Below are 21,185 nucleotides of genomic sequence, written 5' to 3' on the forward strand. Positions count from 1 at the left end.
CTCTGCTTGCAGAGCACAGGGTCTAGGCACTCAGGCTCAGTAGTTGTGGTGCATGGGCTTAGTTGCTTTGCAGCATGTAGACTCTCCCTGGACCAGGAATCAAACCTGTGTCCCCTGTATTGGTGGATTCTTAACCACTGGGCCACCAGGAAAGTCCCTCTTTCTTTCTTTTTTAAATCCAAAATGTGTTTATTGTGATGGTTTCCCGTTCATCTGGATTCAGGGTGCTTTTCATGCTGCTTCCATCTGAAAGAGCACCCGTCTGCAAGCCTGGCTTTTCCTCCTGTAGGCTGGCAGATGACAGTAGAGCAGCCAACACACAAAGCTAAGTTTGTGCCTGGCTAGAGATGGTTGTAGTATCCTGGGCATTTCACATCCGTGAGATGGGAACTGGGGCTCCACACCAGGCGCTTCTTCTTGTGTGTCCTCTTCTCTTCTGGAGAGGGGTGGAGGGGATTGTTTGTGAGAGGCATGTTCTGGTGGGGAAGTCACCACTACTGGAACACAGCCAAGTTTTCTACAGATTTCTTTTGCCCTGAATCTACTGAGCCATTCCTTGGTCTTCCTTTTCTCATCCTTCTCTCTTCCAGTTTCTCTTGGCCCTTTTCCTCAGATCTCAGTAGAGGTTCTCAGAATGACTTAATTCTTCATCTTTGTTGAGTTGTATGTTGCAATCAACATCTATTAAGACGTTGTTCAAATCACGTAATAGGAGTCCAGTTCCCCAATAAGTAAACCTGTTAGGCTGGGTCTGTATCTGATGACTTACTTCGATATTAATCTTGACACAGGGCAGGGTGGTAAGATCACCAAAGCCCACACTGTTCTCACCTGCTTTTTGGCTGTGAATCAGGATCTTTCTCATACTTGCCAGGGGTTCAAGTTTTAGTTGATTGCCTGCATTGCTTGTCTCAGAGGTACACAAGAACTTTTGTTTCCCCAAGTATTGTGGCTGCTTTGTTGCGGCTGGGGTTCTCCTGGCTGGAATAGAAGGACCCGCCTGTCAGGAACCTGAGAAGCAAAGTACTTGAATGATGCGATTTTCAGGACTGTTTTCCCCAGCAGCACTTTATCTCTGTAGAAGAGGGGGATTTTCAAGCTCCTCCATTCTGGGTGAGAGGTCAGACTAAGTCTGAAGTAGTGAAATTTGGTTCTCTTTGTGCCCCTTACAAAAAGTGTTTGGTTTATTTATGTGTCTTTTTTCCTGGAGCAAATCTCTTACCCATAAATGGCGAAACTAACCTAGTGAGCCATGAGTACAACTTGAAGAGGAAGTCACAAACTGTTATAATCTGACACCCAGATAGGACACTTCTCTGGTGGTCCAGAGGCTAAGACTCTGTGCTCCCAATGCAGGGGACCCAGATTTGATCCCTGGTCATGGAACTAGATCCCATATGCTGCAACTAAAAGTCTGCATTAAGAGTTTGCATGCTGCAACTAAAATATCCTGCATGCCGCAGGTAAGATGCAGGGCAGCCAAAATAAATAAAAATACTTTTTAAAAAACCCAGTTAGGATCTTGTTAAGTGTTTTTTCCTGAGAGGAAGTTCATGATTGAAGGTCCTCTCCGTCATGCTTTTAGAATGAATTTTTTCAGGTAGCCACTGAAACTATTCTTGGTGACAGGTAAAGTTAGTTCCCTCCCCCCATCCATGGGATCAAATATTTGCACAGTGGCATCAGAAAGCGCTGTATGTGTTCAGATCTCCATGTCTGAGGGCTTCTGATGCTTCATGCTTGGGCTTATCAGAATCAACAGCTTTATTTAGGTCACCTGTATTCAGGTGCCAGTGAGTGGGGACAGAGCCAGATCCACGCAGTCTGGGAGGAGGTGACCCTTGCAAGCAGCCAATTTAGCCCAGCAATGCATTTCTTAAATCTGAACTTTGCTCCTCCATTCTCTCAAGTAATATTTACTGAGTGCTTCCAGGGGTGACTAAGATGGATTTTGGCCTCTGTCCTTGTAAAGCTTACAGTAAAGCAGAGGAAATGGATATTGAATAATTACACAAATGATTAAAATTCATTCATTCAATAAGTCTGTTGAGTTTCTGGTGTACCAGGTGCTACTCGTGGTGCCACAGGCAGGAACCAGAAAGACAAAAGTCTCTGCCTTACTGGCCCTTACATTCAAATGAGACGCATGATAAATCAAATGAAAGCAAGTAAATTATATGGCATATTAGAGGTGATAAATCCTGTGAGCAATAAAGCAGGTAAAGATGACTGGGAGTAGTAACTGGGTGGGGTGGGTGAGTGGGTGCCAGTTGCAGAGAGTAGGGTGCATGAAATAAAGATTATAGATGGGTTTGGAGTTAGTGATAACTGTCAGGTCTTGACAAGAAGTTGGAGGGGCTGGAGGCAGTGCAAGCAACTGTCAGGCCAGTTGGAGGGATCATGTGTATGTGTGTGTGTATTGAAGTGACTGAGAATCAGTATGGCAGTCATGTAAGAGAGAGGGCCTGTGATCCAGAAGCTAAAATGTGTGTGTGTGTGTGTGTGTGTGTGTGTGTGTGTGTGTATTAAAGTGACTGAGAATCAGGATGGGAGTTGTGTAGGAGAGATGGCCCATTATCCAGGAGCTAAAATCATCAAGAAATGAGGGGGAGTGACGCGGAGGTTGGTGCTTGACAGCAGCAGTGAGGGGTAGAGGATGACAGGGCCTGATGACAAGAGATTGAACACTGGAGAGTTGGAGGGAAGAGGGAAGAGAATCACCTGGAGTAGGCAGCAAGGAGGTTGGTGATCAGCTGTGAAAAATGCCTGCAGGAGAGGTGCAGGGTCCCCTGAGGGTGAATCATAGGGGTGTCTGGCCAGGAAGAGAGAGGCACAGCAAGGCTCCTGTGATATTGTGATTTATAATAAGAAGTAGATAATTGGTCTTTGTCCTGTTCCTGAGCTCCTGAAACCCTTGGAATTTCCTGTGAAGAGAGCTCTAAAAGTGTCTTGTTAGGTTGAGAGGTGACTTTTAGAAAGCACCTAAGTATGGGGACCCAACTACGTGATTGTCGTCATTCAATTGCTCTGTCGTGTCTGACTCTTTGCAACCCCATGGACTGCAGCACCCTACGCTTCCCTGTCCTTCACCAACTCCCAGAGTCTGCTCAAACTCATGTCTATTGAGTCGGTGATGCCTTCCAACCATCTCGTCCTCTGACGCTCTCTTTTCCTCCTGCCCTCAGTCTTTCCCAGCATCAGGGTCTTTTCCAATGAGTTGGCTGTTCACATCAGGTGGTCAAAGTATTGGAGCTTCAGCTGCAGCATCAGTCCTTCCAGTGAATGTTCAGGATTGAGTTCCTTTAGGATTAACTGGTTTGATCTCCTTGCTGTCCAACGGACTCTCAAGAGTCTTCTCTAGCACCACAGTTCGAAAGCACCAATTCTTCAGTGCTCAGCCTTCTTTATGGTCCAACTCTAATATCCATACATGACTACTGGAAAAATCATAGCTTTGACTAATAGGGACCTTTGTTAGAAAAGTGATATCTCTGCTTTTTAATATGCTGTCTAGTTTTGTCATAGCTTTTCTTCCAAGGAGCAATACATACATACATAAATATTTTTTTTAAAGAGAGATGTATAAGGATGAATGTATTTGCCCAGAGACCCATCAAGGTCCTCAAGAAGGCTTCTGCCTGAACATGGTGGCCTGGGGAGGAGGGTCAGGAAACACAGGTGCAGGGCCTCACTGGGCACGCACAGCAGAACACTCGGGAAGGGATCCAGAGGTGTGTGTTGGGCTTAGGTGTTCCAGCTGACTCCCAGCTGATAGCTGTATGTGCTCTTGAGTAAGTTACTTCATCTTTTCCCCCTGTTTTCCTCTGTTAAAATGAAAACACAGACACTGACTGTCAAAGTTGTTGGGAAAATGAGGTGAGCTGTGTTTGTCAGTGCCCAGAATGGTGCCAGACAACCACAGATGATCAACATACACCAGAACCTCTGGGAAATACCTCTTCCAAGGTACTGCCGATACTACTGGTGGTATGGATCTCAGCATTACTGTAGGACACAGAAAGGCATCTCCTATTTAAAAGCCAGATCCTTTAGGAGAGGAACACTAATTGCACTGAAGATATGAATGTGTTTGTGTGCTGTGCTAAGTCACTTCGGTCGTGTCTGATTCTTTGCAACCCCATGGACTGTAGACCGCCAGGCTCCTCTGTCCATGGGATTTCCCAGACAAGAATACTGGAGTGGGTTGCCATGCCCTCCTCCGGGAGATCTTCCTGACCCAAGGATTGAACCCATGACTCTTGTGTCTCCTGCATTGGCAGACAGGTTCTTTACCACCTGGGAAGCCCATGAATGTGCATGGAAGCCTGCAAATCAGAGGATGGAATCTTGAAGCGGGTAAAAATGGAGCAAGGAGAGGTCTACACACAGGCCATCTGGGCCTTCAGTGGGGATGGGCAGTGTGTCCTTGACACATGGGAAGGAGTACAGGCTGTTCCAGGCCAGACTCCGGGCACACGTAGTCCCCAACTGTCTGGACACCTGCTGGCTGCCTGTTTCTGCTGGAGTCGAGTATCAGACCTTTTCCAAAAGGGGGAAGAACCTGTAGAAGATCCAGTCTGATAAATAGTGCCCGTCTGATTCAGCAGCAGCAGAGCACAGAAGGATAGGAAAACACGTCGTTCTCCTAATAGTCACTTCTTTCTGTCTACTGAAGACCCACCAACGCTCTGTACGTTCCCTTCCAAACCTGAAGAAGTATAAATGGAACTTGGCTGTTTGCTCTAACACTTCTGTCCTCTGTCTCTGTGTACCTTCTCTCTCAGCCTTTTCTGTTTGTTTGTTTGTTTTTTGACTTGCAGGATTGTAGTCCCCTGGCCAGGGATAGAACCTGGGCTATGGCAGTGAAAATGCTAAGTCCTAACCAGTGGACTACCAGGGAAGTCCCTCATCCCTTTGTTAACACATTATTGACAAGAGATATATTAATGTTTCTTTTGTTACCCAAACATTATTGACCAGAGATGTATTAATATGTTTTTAGAGAGTGATACGATTAACATCACTCTGTGAACTTGTTAGAGCTTAAAACTGATCACATCTCATGATTGTCATTATCATTCATATTTTGTTCCATCAGGTTTTCGTTCCAACCTCATTTTGCTCCATCAGGTTTTCATTCCAACCTCATGTAGATAAAAATGCGAATTTGTTACCATAAAATTTTCAAAAATGACGTGTCATGAAATTTTGAGTGAAGAAAATTTTTCAGTGAATTTTATGCAGATATTTTCTCTGATTGTCCAAGTGATGTATATACTAGTGCCTCAGAAGATGATAGTTCTTCAGAATACAGTTATTCAGATGATGTGAATATTAGACCAACAAAAAGACAAAAATTACCTTAGCGATTGATTCTGATATGGACAGTGAACATGAAACAGTGCTGGAGAAGGCTCCTTTGCCTCTACAATTGAAGACAACATTTCACAAAAATTAGACTTTACAGGTGTCTCAGGTTTAACTATTGAATGTAATAACCTGCAAAGTGTTGGTGAAATAACAGAATTAATTTTTTGGCTGGCCAAAATAAAAATCACCAGCCATAGGCCTTAGTTTCCCCTGGTCAGTAATGAGTTAAGGCATGTTTTCTGGGTGCCAGGCTCTGACTCTGACACAGCACATCAGATGTAGTTCTGGCCCTTGCGCTTACCCTAGTAGAGCTGTGCTTTCCGGCTAGTCAGGGCGCCCTGGGAAAGGTCATCTGCACAGCACCTGGGATAAAGGACAGAGTTGCTGGTGAGAGCCACAGGCTGGGCCTTCTGCTGACCTGGTGCAGCCTGGAGCTGAGAGGGCCAATACCTCGCTGCATACCTCTGTGTGTATGTGTATGTGTGTGTGTGTGTGTGTGTGTGTGTGTGCACGCACTGTGTATATGTGCACTTGTGTGTGTGTGTGCTGGAAGACAGTCCCTAGAAGTTCTCCTGTGGGGAGAGGGTCTCACTGCTGTCCAGCAGAGATCTGCTTCTCTGCCCTGTGGAATTTCATAGGGTCATGCTTGCCAGCCAGCGGCCAGACACTGCGGGCCCTCTGTGACATGGAGTCACTGAAAACTTGGGCCACACCTTGAGGTACTTCCTCTACCAGGGTCTTCAGGGGTTCTGGAAATAACCTGATTCCTGGTCAAGGGGGCCCACAGTCCAATGTGGGGGGTACAGCACACCTTCAGCTACCAGAGACAAAGCAGAACCACGTGAGGGCCACAAGGGAGACACACAAAGCTGGGCTCCAGGGAGGGAATCTGGGCTGGCAATGGACCCAGGTGCCTTCTCCCAAGGAGAAGGCACAGGGAGGGACGAGCAGAAGCTTCTGTTTCGTTAATCCTGTAGGCTGGTACAGGGATTGATGGGGAGGAAGAGACAGAGGCCAGCTGAGGTCTTGGGTTTGGGCTTTGGTGGGGCACAGCGCACTGCCTTCACAGCCCCTGTGTGAAGAGCCAGGCAGGGTGGCCGCCTGTGGTTAGTCTGAATGGAGTGCAGCTGACTCCATGTAGTACAAGAGAATCCAGCACAAAAAGGCTTTCTTGACTCACGTATCACTTGTTTGAGGTCCTCGGGGCTGACTTTGAATATAGCCTCAGCTCCTCCTGGGCCAGAAGACACCTAGGGCTGGGGGGTCTGTGGAGCTACGGACACAAACTATTTCTGTGCTCCTTCAAATGCCCTTGTTTATTTTTAAACTTGAGCCTTTGTAAGGCAGGGATGTATCATGCCAGCAATGCTTTTGAGTAAAAAAGGTCCCCTTGGGCTGATGGAACCTGCAAAAGATGATCCCCATCTAAAGTTGTCCCTTCTCTTCATTTAGTGTCCTGGTGCATGTATGCGGGCCTTACAGGGAAGGCCACGGAAGTAATTTGCTTTAAAAAAAAAAAATCCTGGAAAGAGGAAACCTGCATGGAGGTCACTAGTCCTGTAACTCTCCCTGGCAGATCTGTGTCAGGCGCAGTGGTGCTCCAACAAGGAGGGTCTGTGTGTGTCACAGGTGGGCGGGAGGTGACAAGCTTGGACGCCAGCCTGACCCCTGCCATCACCACCCCCACTTTCCGCCCATAAGAGCCTGCAGACAAGGGGCTTAGAAGAGACCGTCTGTTATCTTTTAAGCATATGCAAGTTATAACTGAAAATTTAATGAGATTAACATAGAGTTCAAGATGGAGGACTCAGCACAGTGCTTCTTTCTACCTTTCCTCCCCAGAACCCATTAAAATGATAATAAAGAGATTATTAAAAGTATAATCCTATGACAGCAAAGTGAATGGGAGAGAATTAGCAGCAGCTGAGAGACTGGAACAAATTTCTGGTTGATAGAAGACAGTAGAGACATGGCCATGTCAGAAATGTTGTAGAGACACCCAGAGCCCAGTGGGCCCAAGTGGAGGGGCCGATCTGCCCAGCAGAACCCCAGAGAGCCTCCTGACCAAGCCTGTGAGTCCATCCCAGGGCAGGAACAAGATGTGGTGCTGAAAGCTGGGATGTTTTTCTTTTTTTTTCCTTTTGATTTTTTTTTCATATAGACCATTTTTAACGTCTTTATTGAATTTGTTACAATATTGCGCTTTTACATTTTTTTTTTAATGTTTTGGATTTTTTTGGCCTCAAGGCATTTGGGAACTCAGTTCCTCAACGAAGGATCGAACCTACACCTCCTGCATTGGAAGCACAGAGTCTTAACCACTGGACCACCAGGGAAGTCCTGAAAGCTAGAACTTTAATGGACGGTCTCAGGAGAAGATGAGGACATGTGGACTTGGTTGGCAGAGGCAAGGCTGGGGTGTGGGTACTGGTATTCTATCAATAGAATAAAGCCTTGAACCTGGAGGGGTGGGATGGTTAGGGTTGGGAGGGAGGCTCCAGAGAGAGGGGACGTATGTGTAACTTATGGCTGATTCACGTTGTTGTACGGCAGAAACCAACACGACACTGTAAAGCAGTTATCCTCCAATTTAAATTTAAAAAAAGGAATAAAGCCTTCCTTGGTCCTGTGTGGATCTGGGGTCAATGGATGGCGTTTGAAGCCCTGGTGCCTGCTTGGTTAGGTCAGCTAGGGAGGGAACGTGGAGTGTCTCACACTGAGGACCCAGGAAGAGGAAGAGCCAGCAAAATAAACGTCTAATCAGACAACGTGGACACAGGACAATAGATAGTAAAGCCGGGCCTTCAAGGCTCTGAGGGAGAATAATTTTTTAACCATTGAAAAAAAATTTTTGTATCCAGTGTGGTAGACTGAAAACTGTCTCCCGCAGATGTCAGGCCCTAATCACTGGAACCTGTAGTGTTCCCTGATAAAAGGGTCTCTGGAGGCAATTAAGGGAAGGATCTTGAGATGAGGAGCTCAGTGTGGATTATCCCTGGGAGCCTGATGCAATCACATGCGTCCTTATGAGGGAGAGGCCGAAAGAGATTTTACTGCACACAGAAGAGAGATGGGGACGTGAGCTCAGCCGAGGAGATCTGAAGGTGGAGGGACAGGTCATGGAGCAGCCCTAGCAGCTAGAGAAGGCCAGGTGGTCGGATTCTCCCCTGGAGCCTGCGGAGAGAGCTTCCTCACACCTTGGTTTTAGCAGTGAAGCTGATTTTGGACTTCCGACCTCCAAGCTGGGAGATAATAAGATCCTTTAGTTTTTAAGAAATATTTATTTACTTATTTGGCTGAGCCGGGTCTTAGTTATATCATGTAGGATCTTTGATCTTTAGTTGCAGCATGCAAACTCGTAGTTGTGGCAACCTAGTGGAATCTAGTGCCCTGACCAAGGATCGAACCCCTAGACCCCTGCATTGGGAGCACCAGAGAAGTTCCAAAATCCTGTAGTTTTTTCTTTTTAATATTTATTTATTTTATTCATTTTTGGTGGTGCTTGGTCTTCGTTGCTGCGTGCAGGCTTTCTCTAGTTGTGGCAGGTGGGGGCTGCTCTTTGTTGCAGTGTATGGGCTTCTCATTGCGGTGGCTTCCCTTGTTGTGGAGCATGGGCTCTAGGGCAAGTGGGCTTCAGTAGCTGTGGCACAGGTTTAGTTGCTCCTCAGCATGTGGACTCTTCCTGGACCAGGGATCAAACCCATGTCCCCTGTATTGACAGGTGGATTCTTATCTATTGTGCCACCAGGGAAGTCCCAAGACCCTGTACTTTTGAGCCACCCAGTTAGTTGTAGTTTGCAGGCCCAGGAAGTGAATACACTGAGCCAGTCTCATCCAGTGTCAGGGGAGAGTGAAGTCAATTATAAGTATACAAGGACTTAAGGTTTATTCCCACTCATTCTGATGGTCTGTGCCAGCCATACAAGGGTGAAGCCTAGTAAGGAGGCAGCTGGGGGCAGAAAGAGAATGGGTGGCTTCTGGGAGCCTGAAGAAAAGAACTTCCAGACAGACGGCTGTGAGTGGGCTTCAGAAGCACCCAGTCCAAATTAGAACTGGAAGCCGTTGGCTCCAAGAATAATATCTCCAGGACAGAGACTGGAATGGATTCCAGGAAATGTTCAGAGAGAACAAGAAGCTGGAAGACACAAGGGTTATAGGAAGGTGGGCTGTTTCTTTTCTCAATAGGGAAAAGAAGGCTGTAGAAAAACTCCACAAAAAATAAAAAACAGTTGCGAGAATGCTGTGATCCAAATGTGAAGCACACTGAGATACCACCTGCCTTGAACACTGGGGAGCATGCTGGCGAGGAAAAGCTTCTCTTTAAAAAATAAATTTACTTATTTATTTGGCTGTACCCAGCCTTAGCTTTAGGATCTTTAGTTGTGGCATGTGAACTCTTAGTAGGGGCTTCCTCAGTAGCTCAGCAGCAAAGAGTCTGCCTGCATTGTAGGAGCCACAGGAGACACAAATTTGATCCCTAGGTCAGGCAGGTCCCCTGGAGGAGGAAATGGCAACCCACTCCAGTATTCTTGCTTGGAGAATCCCATGGACAAAGGAGCTTGGCAGGCTACAGTCTGTAGGGTCACAAAGAGTCGGACATGACTGAAGCGACTTAGGATGAATGAACGAATGAACGCAAGCACAAACTCTTAGTTGTGGCAGGCAGGATCTTAGTTCCCCAACCATGGATCGAACCTGAGCCCTGTGCGTTGGGAGCACACAGTCTTAGTCCCTGGACCACCAGGGAAGTGCCGAGAAGCTGCTCTTTGACCTGTATGCGGGGAACTTTTCCCTCTGAGGAGTGCTTGACTCCTGACTGTGAACTGTACAGAAGGAAATAGAATCCCAGTGCATTTCTTGGCTCTGCGGGGAGCAGTATTTATATAGTCACAGTCATGCTCTCTTTTTAAACGGTGATGTAGTGCTCTATTGTGTTCATATGTTGACTGCACTCTCCCTGGTGCTGGACATTCCATTTAATTCCTGCTTGCCTCTGACTACTTTTTTTGGTAACTAATGCTGGAGTCTGTGGTCAGTTTGACCTGTAAAGGCTCTTTGTGGGGAGAGTTGAAAAACTGAATTGTTAGGTAATGTGTAATTACATACAACAGGGGGAGGTGTCCCGGGTGTAAGGGTGACTGCGAGATTCCGGAGGGAGGCGGTTACTGGACTCATCGAGACTGTCCCCATGACTGGGCCTTGGTCCTCCTGGATCCTGTCCTGGCGAGCAGCCTGGCTGCTTCTGAACAGCGGCCTGTGGGCAGGAGTGGGGGCAGGTACGTGGCCTTACAAGTTTGGTGCCTGTGGGAGAAACCTGAGCTTATTTATATGCCGACAGAAAGGCTTCAGAAACAAAGAGAGCTATTGTTGTCAGCAAGGTCGGATTTGCCCAATCTTCTTGATGTCATGCACACATAGAAAATATTTGTACAGCTCACGGATAAATGCATAAGACTGTTCACAGTCAGAAGTGACCCATCCAGGCCCTCCAGTCACCCCAGGCTATGCTCTGCCCCTCAAGGGTTGAGGAGATCTCCTTGTCAACAAGCCGCTTTCTCCCAACCAGGGACATCTTTGTACAAATGAGAAGGGAAGGCACTTCTTTTTCAAGACAGCTTCCTGACACCCGCTCTGCCAGGCAGTAGACAGAGTCAGTGTGCTGACCTTTTATGAGCACGGTGATGAACAGATGCCCTCCAGGTTCTGTGCTGTGTGGACCTGTGGCTCAGCATACCTGTGGCCCAATTGAGGACGCTGCTAGGAAGAAGGCTAAGGGCCTGAACTACTGGGGGGCAGACGGAGGCCGGAGATGTTCTTACCATCTGCTGGCATGAGATTCCTGGGGTTCTGCTGTTCTGACAGATCTGAAGGTGGGAGCACCTAAAATAAGGTTGCAGGGAGGTCAGATGTGGGCACCAAGCCCGGGAGAGATGCCTGGGGGAGCATCTGGGGGCAGACATCTGGGCATTGTCATACAGCAATGGCCCTTGAAGATGTGGACGTCAGTGTGTGTGAGAGCTCCACAGAGAAGAACTCAGGAACAAGCAAATAAGGTCCTGTGGTCCATCCCACGCCTCTGCTAAGATAGGGCCTGATATTCAAGTAGAACATAGAAACGAGCCTCCTGTGGGAGGGGAATCTGAGCACTGTGATATCCTGTCCCGTGGCTCATGGGCAATGACCCAACCCGGTCAGGGATCCCAGGCAGCGACCTCCGGCTGCTGTACCTGAGCCCTCGGGTGCTGGCGTTCTCCACCAGTGCTCACTTGGTGTCACTGCCAGGGTATGCTGTCCGGGACAGTGTTTCATTCATCTGTCTGTCTGTCCCTAGGGCCAAGAGTTAGATTTTTTAAAATAATTTTATGTGATTTATTTTTATTTTTATTTTTTTAATTTTTGCTGCACTAGGTCTTTGTTGCTGGTCTTGGGCTTTCTTTAATTGCAGTAGGTGGGGACTACTCTTTGTTGCCATGTGTGGGCATCTCATTGCAGTGGCTTTTCTTGTTTCAGAGCACAGGCTCTAGGCACGCAGGCTCAGTAGTTGCAGCGTGCAGTGTTAGTTGCCCTACGGCATATGGGATCTTAGTTCCCTGACCAAGGATTGAACCCATGTCCCGTGCATTACAAAGCAGATTCTTAACCACTGGGCCACCAGGGAAGTCCCCAGAGCGTTAGATTTTTGAAAGACTTTTAAGAGTGCAGATAGAGGTCTGGACTTGGGTGCTTGGGTGATGAAGGGCTCCGGCAATCCTGCCTGCTCTCCACCCCAGGTGGCCTTGGGAATCCACTGCTCAGGTGTTCTCCACAACCCCAACTCTGAGCGGCTCCAAGGAGTGTAGGGTCCAGTCCTGTAGAGCTCTGGCCTCAGCAGCTGTCCCAGGGACACTCTCCGGAACTGAAGGAGGCCTGCTTTGGGGCCCCCACATCTGAGCTCTTGAACCGGATGAGCTGGTTACAGTTTTGCCCTTGACATTGTGGGAAATACTAGAAAGGAACTTTTGCTTTGTTGGGCACATCTCATATGATTTCCTCATTGCATCAAAGCCAAATCATTTAGTTTAGCAAATATTTTGGACTTACATTGTGCATCCAAATCAGTTTCATGGTGAGTGCAGCCATGAAATTAAAAGATGCTTTCTCCTTGGAAGGAAAGCTCTGACAAACCTAGACAGCGTATTAAAAAGCAGAGACATCACTTTGACAACAAAAGTCCTTGTAGTCAAAGCTATGGTTTTTTCCAGTAGTCATGTGCGGATGTGAGAGTTGGACCATAAAGGAGGCTGAGCACCAAAGAATTGGTCTTTTCAAACTGTGGTGCTGGAGAAGACTCTCGAGAGTCCATTGGACAGCAAGGAGATCAAACCAGTCAATCCTAAAGGAATTTAACCCTGAATATTCAGTGGAAGGACTGATGCTGAAGCTGAAGCTCCAATACTTTGGCTACCTGATGCAAAGAGCTGACTCACTGGAAAAGACTCTGATGCTGGGAAAGATTGAAGGCAAAAGGAGAAGAGGGAGGCAGAGGATGAGATGGTTAGGTAACATCAATGACTCAATGGACATGAATCTGAACAAACTCTGTGAGATAGTGAAGGACATAGAAGCCTGGAGTGCTACAGTCCGTGGGGTCGCAAAGAGTTGGATATGACTTGGCAAACTGAACAACCACCACAATTGTGCACGTAGAAGAGAGGTGCATTACTTGTGCATGTCAGAGTGAACTCACTGTGGCTTAAGAACAGTGGATTTATTATTATTTACTAGGTTTCCTTCTCTTAAGACACACAGTGTTTCAGCCTCATAATATTATGCTAAATATGTCACTTCTCCCTTACTTGGTGCTGGGACTTGTTGCTGTCCCTACGGGGGTAGGTCCTCCCTGTTTGTGTCTTTGGTGTCATGTGCAATGTCCTTGGGTGCAAAGGACTGTCCAGCAATTCCCACCCAGGGGCCTGGGAGTGTAAGAACTGTGCCCCAGCTATTTCATTATTTCCCCAAGACAAAGGGCAGTTGTTCTGCTTTAGGCTCCTTGGGCAGGTAACTAATGCACTCTCCTTTTTGGCTGGAATCCTAACAATTCTTGAGAGCACCTTTGTGAAATCCTGCTGATTAGAAAGCTCTTTGGCAGTTATATGTGACTTCAGTCCATAAAGAAGTGAGAAAACAAATTACTCTTTCATAAATACTGGCTGGAAAATTAAAATCTTTCCATAAATGGGGTCCACAGGGATGATATGAATAATAAGTGACTACTTCTTGGTTCACTAGGTTGGAAGTGGATTAACTGTGAGTTAGAAACAAGCCCAAACAACCACTAAACCCGAGGGTTCTGACTCTTTCTGGGGCAGCTGGTGGTTTGGAAATACCCAGCCAAGCTCAGAGGGCCCCTTGGGATCTCAGTTCTGTTGGTGCCAAATCCCCATCCAGCTTCAGTCATTCCTGTTCCCTTGTGATCTAAACTTTTTAAGAAAAAACAGTTTATTGAGGTATACTCTTGAGTGCTCAGTTGCTCAGTCATGTCCAACTCTTGCAACCCTATGGACTATAGTCCTTCAGGCTCCTCTGTCTATGGCATTTCCCAAGCAAGAATACTGGAGTGGGTTGCCATTTTCTCCTCCAGGGGATCTTCCTGACCCAGGGATCAAACCTGTATCTCCTGCATTGGCAGGCAGATTCTTTACCACTGAGCCACCTGAGATGGCATACCAAAGTCTGTACATACTTGATGTACACAACTTAGTGAGTTTGGAGATAAGAACACCCTGTGAAACCATCACCACAGCCTATGCCATAAAGACACCCATTCCTTCAAAAGCTTCTTCATGCCCTTCTTGGTTATTATTTGCATATTTGTGATAAGAACACTTAACAGGAGATCTACTCTTTTTGCAAAATCATAAGTGTACAATATAGTATTAATGGCTGGCACCATGCTGGTCAGAGTTTGGTTTTTTTTTGTCTGACCACCAGGGAAGTCCCTGTATGAAGTTCTAAGAGCACCTATCCCTCTCCCTCTGTCAACCATGGTGTTTGGGGTCCTGTCACACTTGTCTTATTTGGTCCGGGTAGTTCTACACTTGACCTCTAGGTTGGAAAGCAAGCAACTGGCCTCCCTTGCCCAGACACAATTTCGGGTTGTAGCAAGGCTTACTGTCTTTACTTTGCTTGCATTCAGTAACCCTAGTGTCTCTCTTGCCGGAGACAACCCCGGTGTTGTGGTCACCATTCCATGGTCTTTCTTGTGCACTCAGGTAGGTCCAGAGCTCCCTGGGTTCTGAGGCAAAGGCCATGGGGGTCTTGTTCCTGGGGTGTTCCTATGAAAGTGCAGAATAGATATTTGCTAACTTAATATATATTTATACTAGTGTGTGCATTTATAAGAATGGGATCATAGAATGATGCTTTCCTGTAATCTCTTTTCACTTTAATATTGTATATTCTTATTAACATCTATAGTGTTAGTGTTGGCTAGCTTTGGTCAGAATTCTGGAACATTTGAGTTCTTTTTGTTTTGTTTTCTCTGAATTAAGAGATTTTAAGTGACACCAGAGCCCTTCAGGATCTAGCTAGTTCTGTTCAGAAGGATAGAGGACACAGACTGGACTCAGCAATACTCAGCCAGATCATACCTGTTGGCCTCCTTATTCAGTAGCTTCTGGATGTAAGTCATTGAACTATAATTTAATGAAGTTGAGAGTACATCATAATGGATAAAGAAAAAAAGAACACCTTTCCATGTTATTAAATACTACAGTTTTTAAAGGATGAATGGTATGTCTTGATGGGTCTATTATACTTGATTTAGACAATCCCTCACTTTGGAACATTTAGATTATTTACAAGGGGTATGTGTGTGTGTGTAATAAACAGCTCGTCAGTGACTGTCCATTTGCCTGTATACTTTGCACATCCTCATTTATTGCCCTTGAATAGAGTCCTAGACATGGAGTTGCTGCTTTAAGAGAATGCAGTCGTGTTTTTTTTTGGCTGCACCACGCTGCATGTGGGATCTTAATTCCCTGACCAGGATTCAAACCTGTGTGGCCTACAGTGGAAGCACAGAGTCTTAATCCCTGGACCACTAGAAGTCCCGGGAGAATGCAGTTGTAAGGCTTTTGATTCACAATAATAAATTGCCTCCCAGAGCATTTTCTCAAGTCACACCCCATTAGTAGCACAAAAGAGACAGATGTGTTCCACTCTAGCAGGCTGGATATTTTTTTAATCTTTTTTTGTTATCGCAGTAAAATGTACACAACATATGATGTACCATCTTGACCACTTTTAAATGTGCACTTCACTAGAGTTGAGTGCTTTCACTTTGTTGTGCAGCCATCACCACATCCATCTCTGGAACTTTTTCAGCAGACAAGTGTTTTTTTTTGTTTTGTTTTTTAGTCTGTGCAATTTGATACTGGAAAGCTTCTCACTGTTTTAGCTCACAGTTCCTTTTTTACTGAGAAGGTGAAGCTTGTGGTCAAGTGTTGTGGACATTGGGTGTCTCTGCACTGCAGTCCTCTGCATGGTTAGAGCTGCTTGAGGCTCTGGACAGCTCCCTCCATGAAGCTCCACACCCCCAGCCTCAGTACTAGCTGGCTTCACTGCCCCACCTGCCACTTGCCCAACTTTCCCACCTCTGCTCCACCTGCCTTTTCAGTGCCCACCATTTGCAGTTTTCTCTCCCATGCCTTTGAGCTGTTCTTCAGGGTTGCCCTTTCCTGCCCCATCCACCTTAGGCTCTCTCCATCAATACTCCTTAGGAGCTGCTCCCAGTGAGTTTAAGGTTCTTGCCTCGTCTGAAAATAATTTGGAGACAAAGTGATAGTAAGAATTGGATTTATTTAGAGAGAAACACATTCCACAGGCAGAGTGTGGGCCATCTCAGAAGGCAAGAGGCCTTGAAATATGGCGCAGTTAGCTTTTACGGGCTGGATCATTTCATAGGCTAATGTGTTGGAGGATTATTCCAGTTATTTTGGGGAAGGGGTGAGGATTTCTCGGGATTGGGCCAGCACCCACTTTTTGATCTTTGATGGCTGGCCTCAGTGCTGTCATGGGGCTGGTGGGCGTGTCACCTAGCTTATGCTGGTGTGTTACAGTGACCATGATGAGGCTCAGGGTCCACCAAAAGTTGACTTTTCTGCCATCTTGGATCCACTTGGTTCTCACCAGTCTTTGTCATGTCCTGTGGCCATGTCATTCTTTTAAAGATTGTGCCCTGCCCTCTTCCCTCCCATTTCAACAGCACACTCTGCTACTGTTGTTGGAAAATATACATAATGTAAGTTGAGCATTTGAACCCCTTCTAAGTGTTTCCACAATTCCTCAGCATGTAGACCATTCACAGTGTTGTGTACATGTCACTGCCGCCCATCTCCAGAACTTTTTCATTCACCCAAACAGAGGCTCTGAACTCATTAAGCAGTAACACTCATTCTCTCCTGCCCTCAACCCCTGGAAATCACCATTCTACTCTCAGTCTCTGCCTTTGACTGTTTGATTCCTATATGTGGAATCATACAGTATTTATCCTTTTGTGTCTGGCTTATTGCACTTAGCATCATAATTTTCAGGGTTCATCTGTTTTGTAATATATGTCAAAATTCCATTCCTTTTAATGTCTGAATAGTACATTCCATTATATGTGTGTAACACATTCTGTTGATCCATTCACCTGTTGGTGGATATTTGAGTTGTTTCTGTCTTTTGGCCCCTGTGCATAATGCTGCTATGAAGATTAATGGATAAGTATTTATTTGAGCCTCAAATTTCAGTTCTTTGGGGGTATATACCTAAAAATGGAATAGCCAGATCATACAGTAATTGTGTTTAACTTTTTGAGTAACTGCCAAACTGCTTTCCACAGTCCCAGCACAGTTTCTGAATAAGCGACCAAAAGAGGTGGCACTCAAGCCTCCGCAGGCTGAGGGACTCTACCGTGCAGGGAGCCTGGACCTAGGAGTCCGATGAGAACCATTTCCTAAGGTGTGCACAGCTTAGCTGTGTGATCACTGTCCACCTGTCATGTTAATAGTTTACTCTTCTAAGCAGTGGCTTCTGTAGCTTTAAGGTAGGTAGCCAGAGAGAGCGCTGCTGTTGGGGTGAAACCACAGAAGCAAGAACAGTGACCACGACAAGGAGGGCAGGAAGGTGGGGTTCCTTGGGCTGTCAGTACCAGGTCAGGCTGTCCATCTCTACCAGCAGGCACCATTGGCCAGGAGAGGCCAGGGGGCTTCCAGCTTCATGCGAGAAATTTTGGAAGGATCTAGTGCTCTCTTCTTGTAATTCAAGCCTCTATGAGATGGTCACGGTGGCTTGGAAGCAAAGTAAGAACTGTGGACGTGCTCCTGAGGCACCAGGCACTTCTGTAACCACCTCTCCCCCAGCCACAAGGGTGCTGAGCTCTGCCCAGGCCACCCCACACACATGGAGCATGGCAGAGCCCCATAGAGCATCTTCCTAGTCTTTGACATACGGCCTGCCCACCATCTTCAGCTTAGCTTCTATTTCTCAAGGTTGCCTTCTATAAAAACCATTTGCTTTGGTATTTACTGAACTCCTTTCTTGCCCCTTTCTAAATCCCCATTTTCTGTGTTTTCAGTATTTCTGAAAGCATTAAAAAATCCTCCTGTTAATAAAAGACCCTGAGAGGGACTTCCCTGGTGGTCCAAGTGGTTAAGACTCTATGCTTCCACTGCAGGGGCCATGGGTTCAATCCCTCAGTTGGGGAACTAAGATCCTGCAGGCCGCTTGGTGTGATCGATCGATCGATAGAAAGAAAGAAAAGAGACTGTAAAATAGGCAGCCTAGCATGAGGTGGGTTCCTCCCTGGAACAACAGTGACCCAGGAAAGACAATGGAGGCCCAGAGTGGGCACGCATTCTGTCTGCCTGGGGAGTAGGTCACCTTCAGTCAGGTGCACAACTGTTCCCCTGGAGATAAGCTAAGTATCCATTACCCTCCATTGCATGCCCACTGGGAGGGCTGTAATAAAAAAGACAGTAACAGATACTGGCAAGGGTGCAGCACATTGGAACACTCATCCAGCACTGGTGAGGGGACCGAATGGTGCAGCCTCTTTGGAAATAAGCCTGGCAGTTCCTCAAAAAGTTACACATAGAGTCACCATATAACCATATGACTATTCCATGCCTAGGTGTAAACCCCAAGAGCTAAGAAAACATGTCCACATAAATCTAGTACACAGATAGTCGTAGCAGCATTATTTATAACAGCCAAAAGATGGATACAGTACAAATGTCCATCAGCTGATGAATGGAGAGACAGAATGTAGTATATCCATACAGTGGACTAATAGCTCAGCCATAGAAAGGAATGAAGTACTGATACATGCTACATCATGGATAAACCTTGAAGACCTTGTGCTCAGTGAAAAAAAGCCAGACACACAGAAAGCCACAAACCGTGATTCTACGTATATGCAATGTCTAAAACAGGCAAATCCATAGAGATGGACGGTGGATTGGGGTTGCCTGGGGCTAAAGGAGGGAAGAATGGGAGTGATTGCTAATGAGCATGGAGTTTAGGGGGGTGATGAAAATGCTCTGAAATTAAATAGTGGTGATGGTTGTACAATTCTCTGAATAAACCACAAACCACAGAACTGTACACTTCAAAAAAAAATAATTAATTTATTTGGCTGCACCAGGTCTTAGTTGCATCATGCAGAATCTAGTTCCCTGACCAGGGATTGAACCCAGATCCCCTACATTGGGAGCACAGAGTCTTAACCAGGGAAGTCCCTGAACTGTACAGGATGAGTTTTATGTTATCTGATTTATAGCTCAATAAAAATAATTTGAAAATATCCATGAAGTTAAAATTTTGCCAGTTCTGTGTTTGTGTGTTTGTGTGCGTGTGCCAGATCTGGCAACTCTATCCTTGCCACCTACTTTTTGTAGATAATGTTTTATTGTAGTACACACATGAAATATCTACTAGTCTGAGAGACAGGCTGATAGTGTAAATGAATACAACACAAATGCTCTTTTGAGGTGTGTCTGCACCTTTGGTTTTGTATTTTACACTTTTGCAGTTAACTTGGCAAGTTACCAGCCTGTTCACACCGTGTGATTCTAATTTTAAACAAGAGGTTCCTAGGAAAACAAAAAGAACTTTTCCCCCCGAACCCAAATTCAGAGTGGTGAGGTGTATATTTAACCAGGATTGGCTTCCCAGATGGTGCTAGTGGTAAAGAACGTGCCTGCCAGTGCAGGAGATGTAAGAGACTTGGGTTCGACCCCTGGGTTGGGAAGAAACCCTGGAGAAGGAAATGGGAACCCACTCCACTATTCTTGCCTGGAGAATCCCATGGACGGAGGAGTCTGGAGGGCTACAGGCCATGGAGTCACACAGTTGGACATGACTAAAGTGACTTAGCACACACTCACAGCTTCTAGAGCTGGCACCAGGATCCCTGTGGCTGCTGTGCGGGGAACCCAAAAGAAAAAATGAACTGCAAAACCAGTTTGCCATAGTACTCTTTGCCAGGAGAGAAAAAACATCCCAGGAGGAAATGAACCCTGAATCTTCATTGGAAGGACGGATGCTGAAGCTCCAATACTTTGGCCACCTGATGTGAAGAGCCAACACTGGAAAAGACCTGGATGCTGGGAAAGATCAAGGGCAGGAGGAGAAGGGGGCGACAGAGGATGAGATGGTTAGATGACATCACGGACTTCGATGGACATGAATCTGAGCAAGCTCCCGGAGGTAGTGAAGGACATGGGAGCCTGATGTGCTGCAGTCAAGGGGGTCACAAAGAGTTAGACACGACTAGTGACTAAATGACAATAACAAAGGCTTATAAACAAATTTTTTTAAGCTATGAAAAATTTTTGTTAATTATGAAAGTGCACAGGTATTCTTTTTGAAGTTTCTTTTCTGTTTAATTTGTTTATGGTAACAGGGAGAGAGCACTAGTTCTGTTTGATGGTGTGGAGCTGTCTAAGGTGGAGAAGGAAATTATCTTCCCCACAGTGATGTCTCACGCCTGTCATTAACGTATCACAATATTCCTTTAACAGGGTGCTATTATTAACAAAAAAGTGCTTTGCAGACATTATCACATTTAATCTGAGAGCAGACGGGGCTTCTGTTAAGGTCGAGGGAAGTGACTCGGCCAAGGTCACACAGGTGACCAGGTCCTCCTTGTGTGCATGTGTTGTTCCTGAATCGATTTCCCACTTATTCTTAATGAAGAGAAGCAGCCCTCCTCCTCTTCAACTGTGTCTCTGACAGGTAGACAGAGCCATGAAAGGAACTAGAATTAAAACCAAACCCATAAAAAGGAACGGATTTGAGTCAGTTGTAGTGAGGTGGATGAACCTAGATTCTATCATACAGAGTGAAGTAAGTCAGAAAGAGAAAAACAAATATCATATATTATACATACAGAATCTAGAAGGATAGTACTGATGAACTTATTTGCAGGGCAGGAATAGAGACACAGGCATAGGGTATAGTCTTGTGGACACAGGGGGGAAGGAGAGGTTGGGACAAATTGAAAGAGTAACGTTGATATACATACACTGCTGCTGCTGCTGCTAAGTTGCTTCAGTCGTGTCTGATTCTGTGCAACCCCATAGACGGCAGCCCATCAGGCTCCTCTGTCCCTGCGATTCTCCAGGCAAGAATACTGGAGTGGGTTGCCATTTCCTTCTCAAATGCATGCATGCATGCTAAGTCGCTTCAGTCGTGTCCGACTCTGTGCGACCCTATGGACAGCAGCCCTCCAGGCTCCTCTGTCCACAGGATTCTCCAGGCAAGAATATTAGTGTGGGTTGCCATTTCCT

The 21,185-nt window shown here is 46.1% G+C and overlaps 1 protein-coding gene and 1 pseudogene across 12 annotated transcripts in view; one reads left to right on the forward strand and one right to left on the reverse strand.

Moving 5' to 3' along the window:
- The window catches only part of HOMER2 (homer scaffold protein 2), a 127,966-nt gene that overhangs the window by 58,963 nt on the left and 47,818 nt on the right, over positions 1-21,185 (forward strand). For 3 of the 11 annotated variants that reach the window (XM_081546824.1, XM_081546826.1, XM_081546825.1), the window contains one exon: positions 7,618-7,777. The exons of the other annotated variants lie outside the window; for them this stretch is intronic. In XM_081546824.1, coding sequence (XP_081402950.1) covers positions 7,749-7,777 — 29 coding nt within the window. In that variant the 5' untranslated portion in view covers positions 7,618-7,748. The remainder of the gene's footprint in view (positions 1-7,617; positions 7,778-21,185) is intronic. 11 annotated transcript variants of the gene reach the window in all.
- LOC145530068 (small ribosomal subunit protein eS27 pseudogene) lies at positions 210-15,093 on the reverse strand (annotated as a pseudogene). The gene is made up of 2 exons (XR_014071444.1): positions 12,847-15,093; positions 210-757 (listed from the first exon to the last, which is right to left on the reverse strand). The product of XR_014071444.1 is annotated as a small ribosomal subunit protein eS27 pseudogene (transcript).

The sequence above is a fragment of the Giraffa tippelskirchi genome, chromosome 12 (genome assembly GCF_054371585.1).
Source record: "Giraffa tippelskirchi isolate mGirTip1 chromosome 12, T2T-mGirTip1v1.2.pri, whole genome shotgun sequence".
In the NCBI taxonomy this organism is placed as follows: domain Eukaryota; kingdom Metazoa; phylum Chordata; class Mammalia; order Artiodactyla; family Giraffidae; genus Giraffa; species Giraffa tippelskirchi.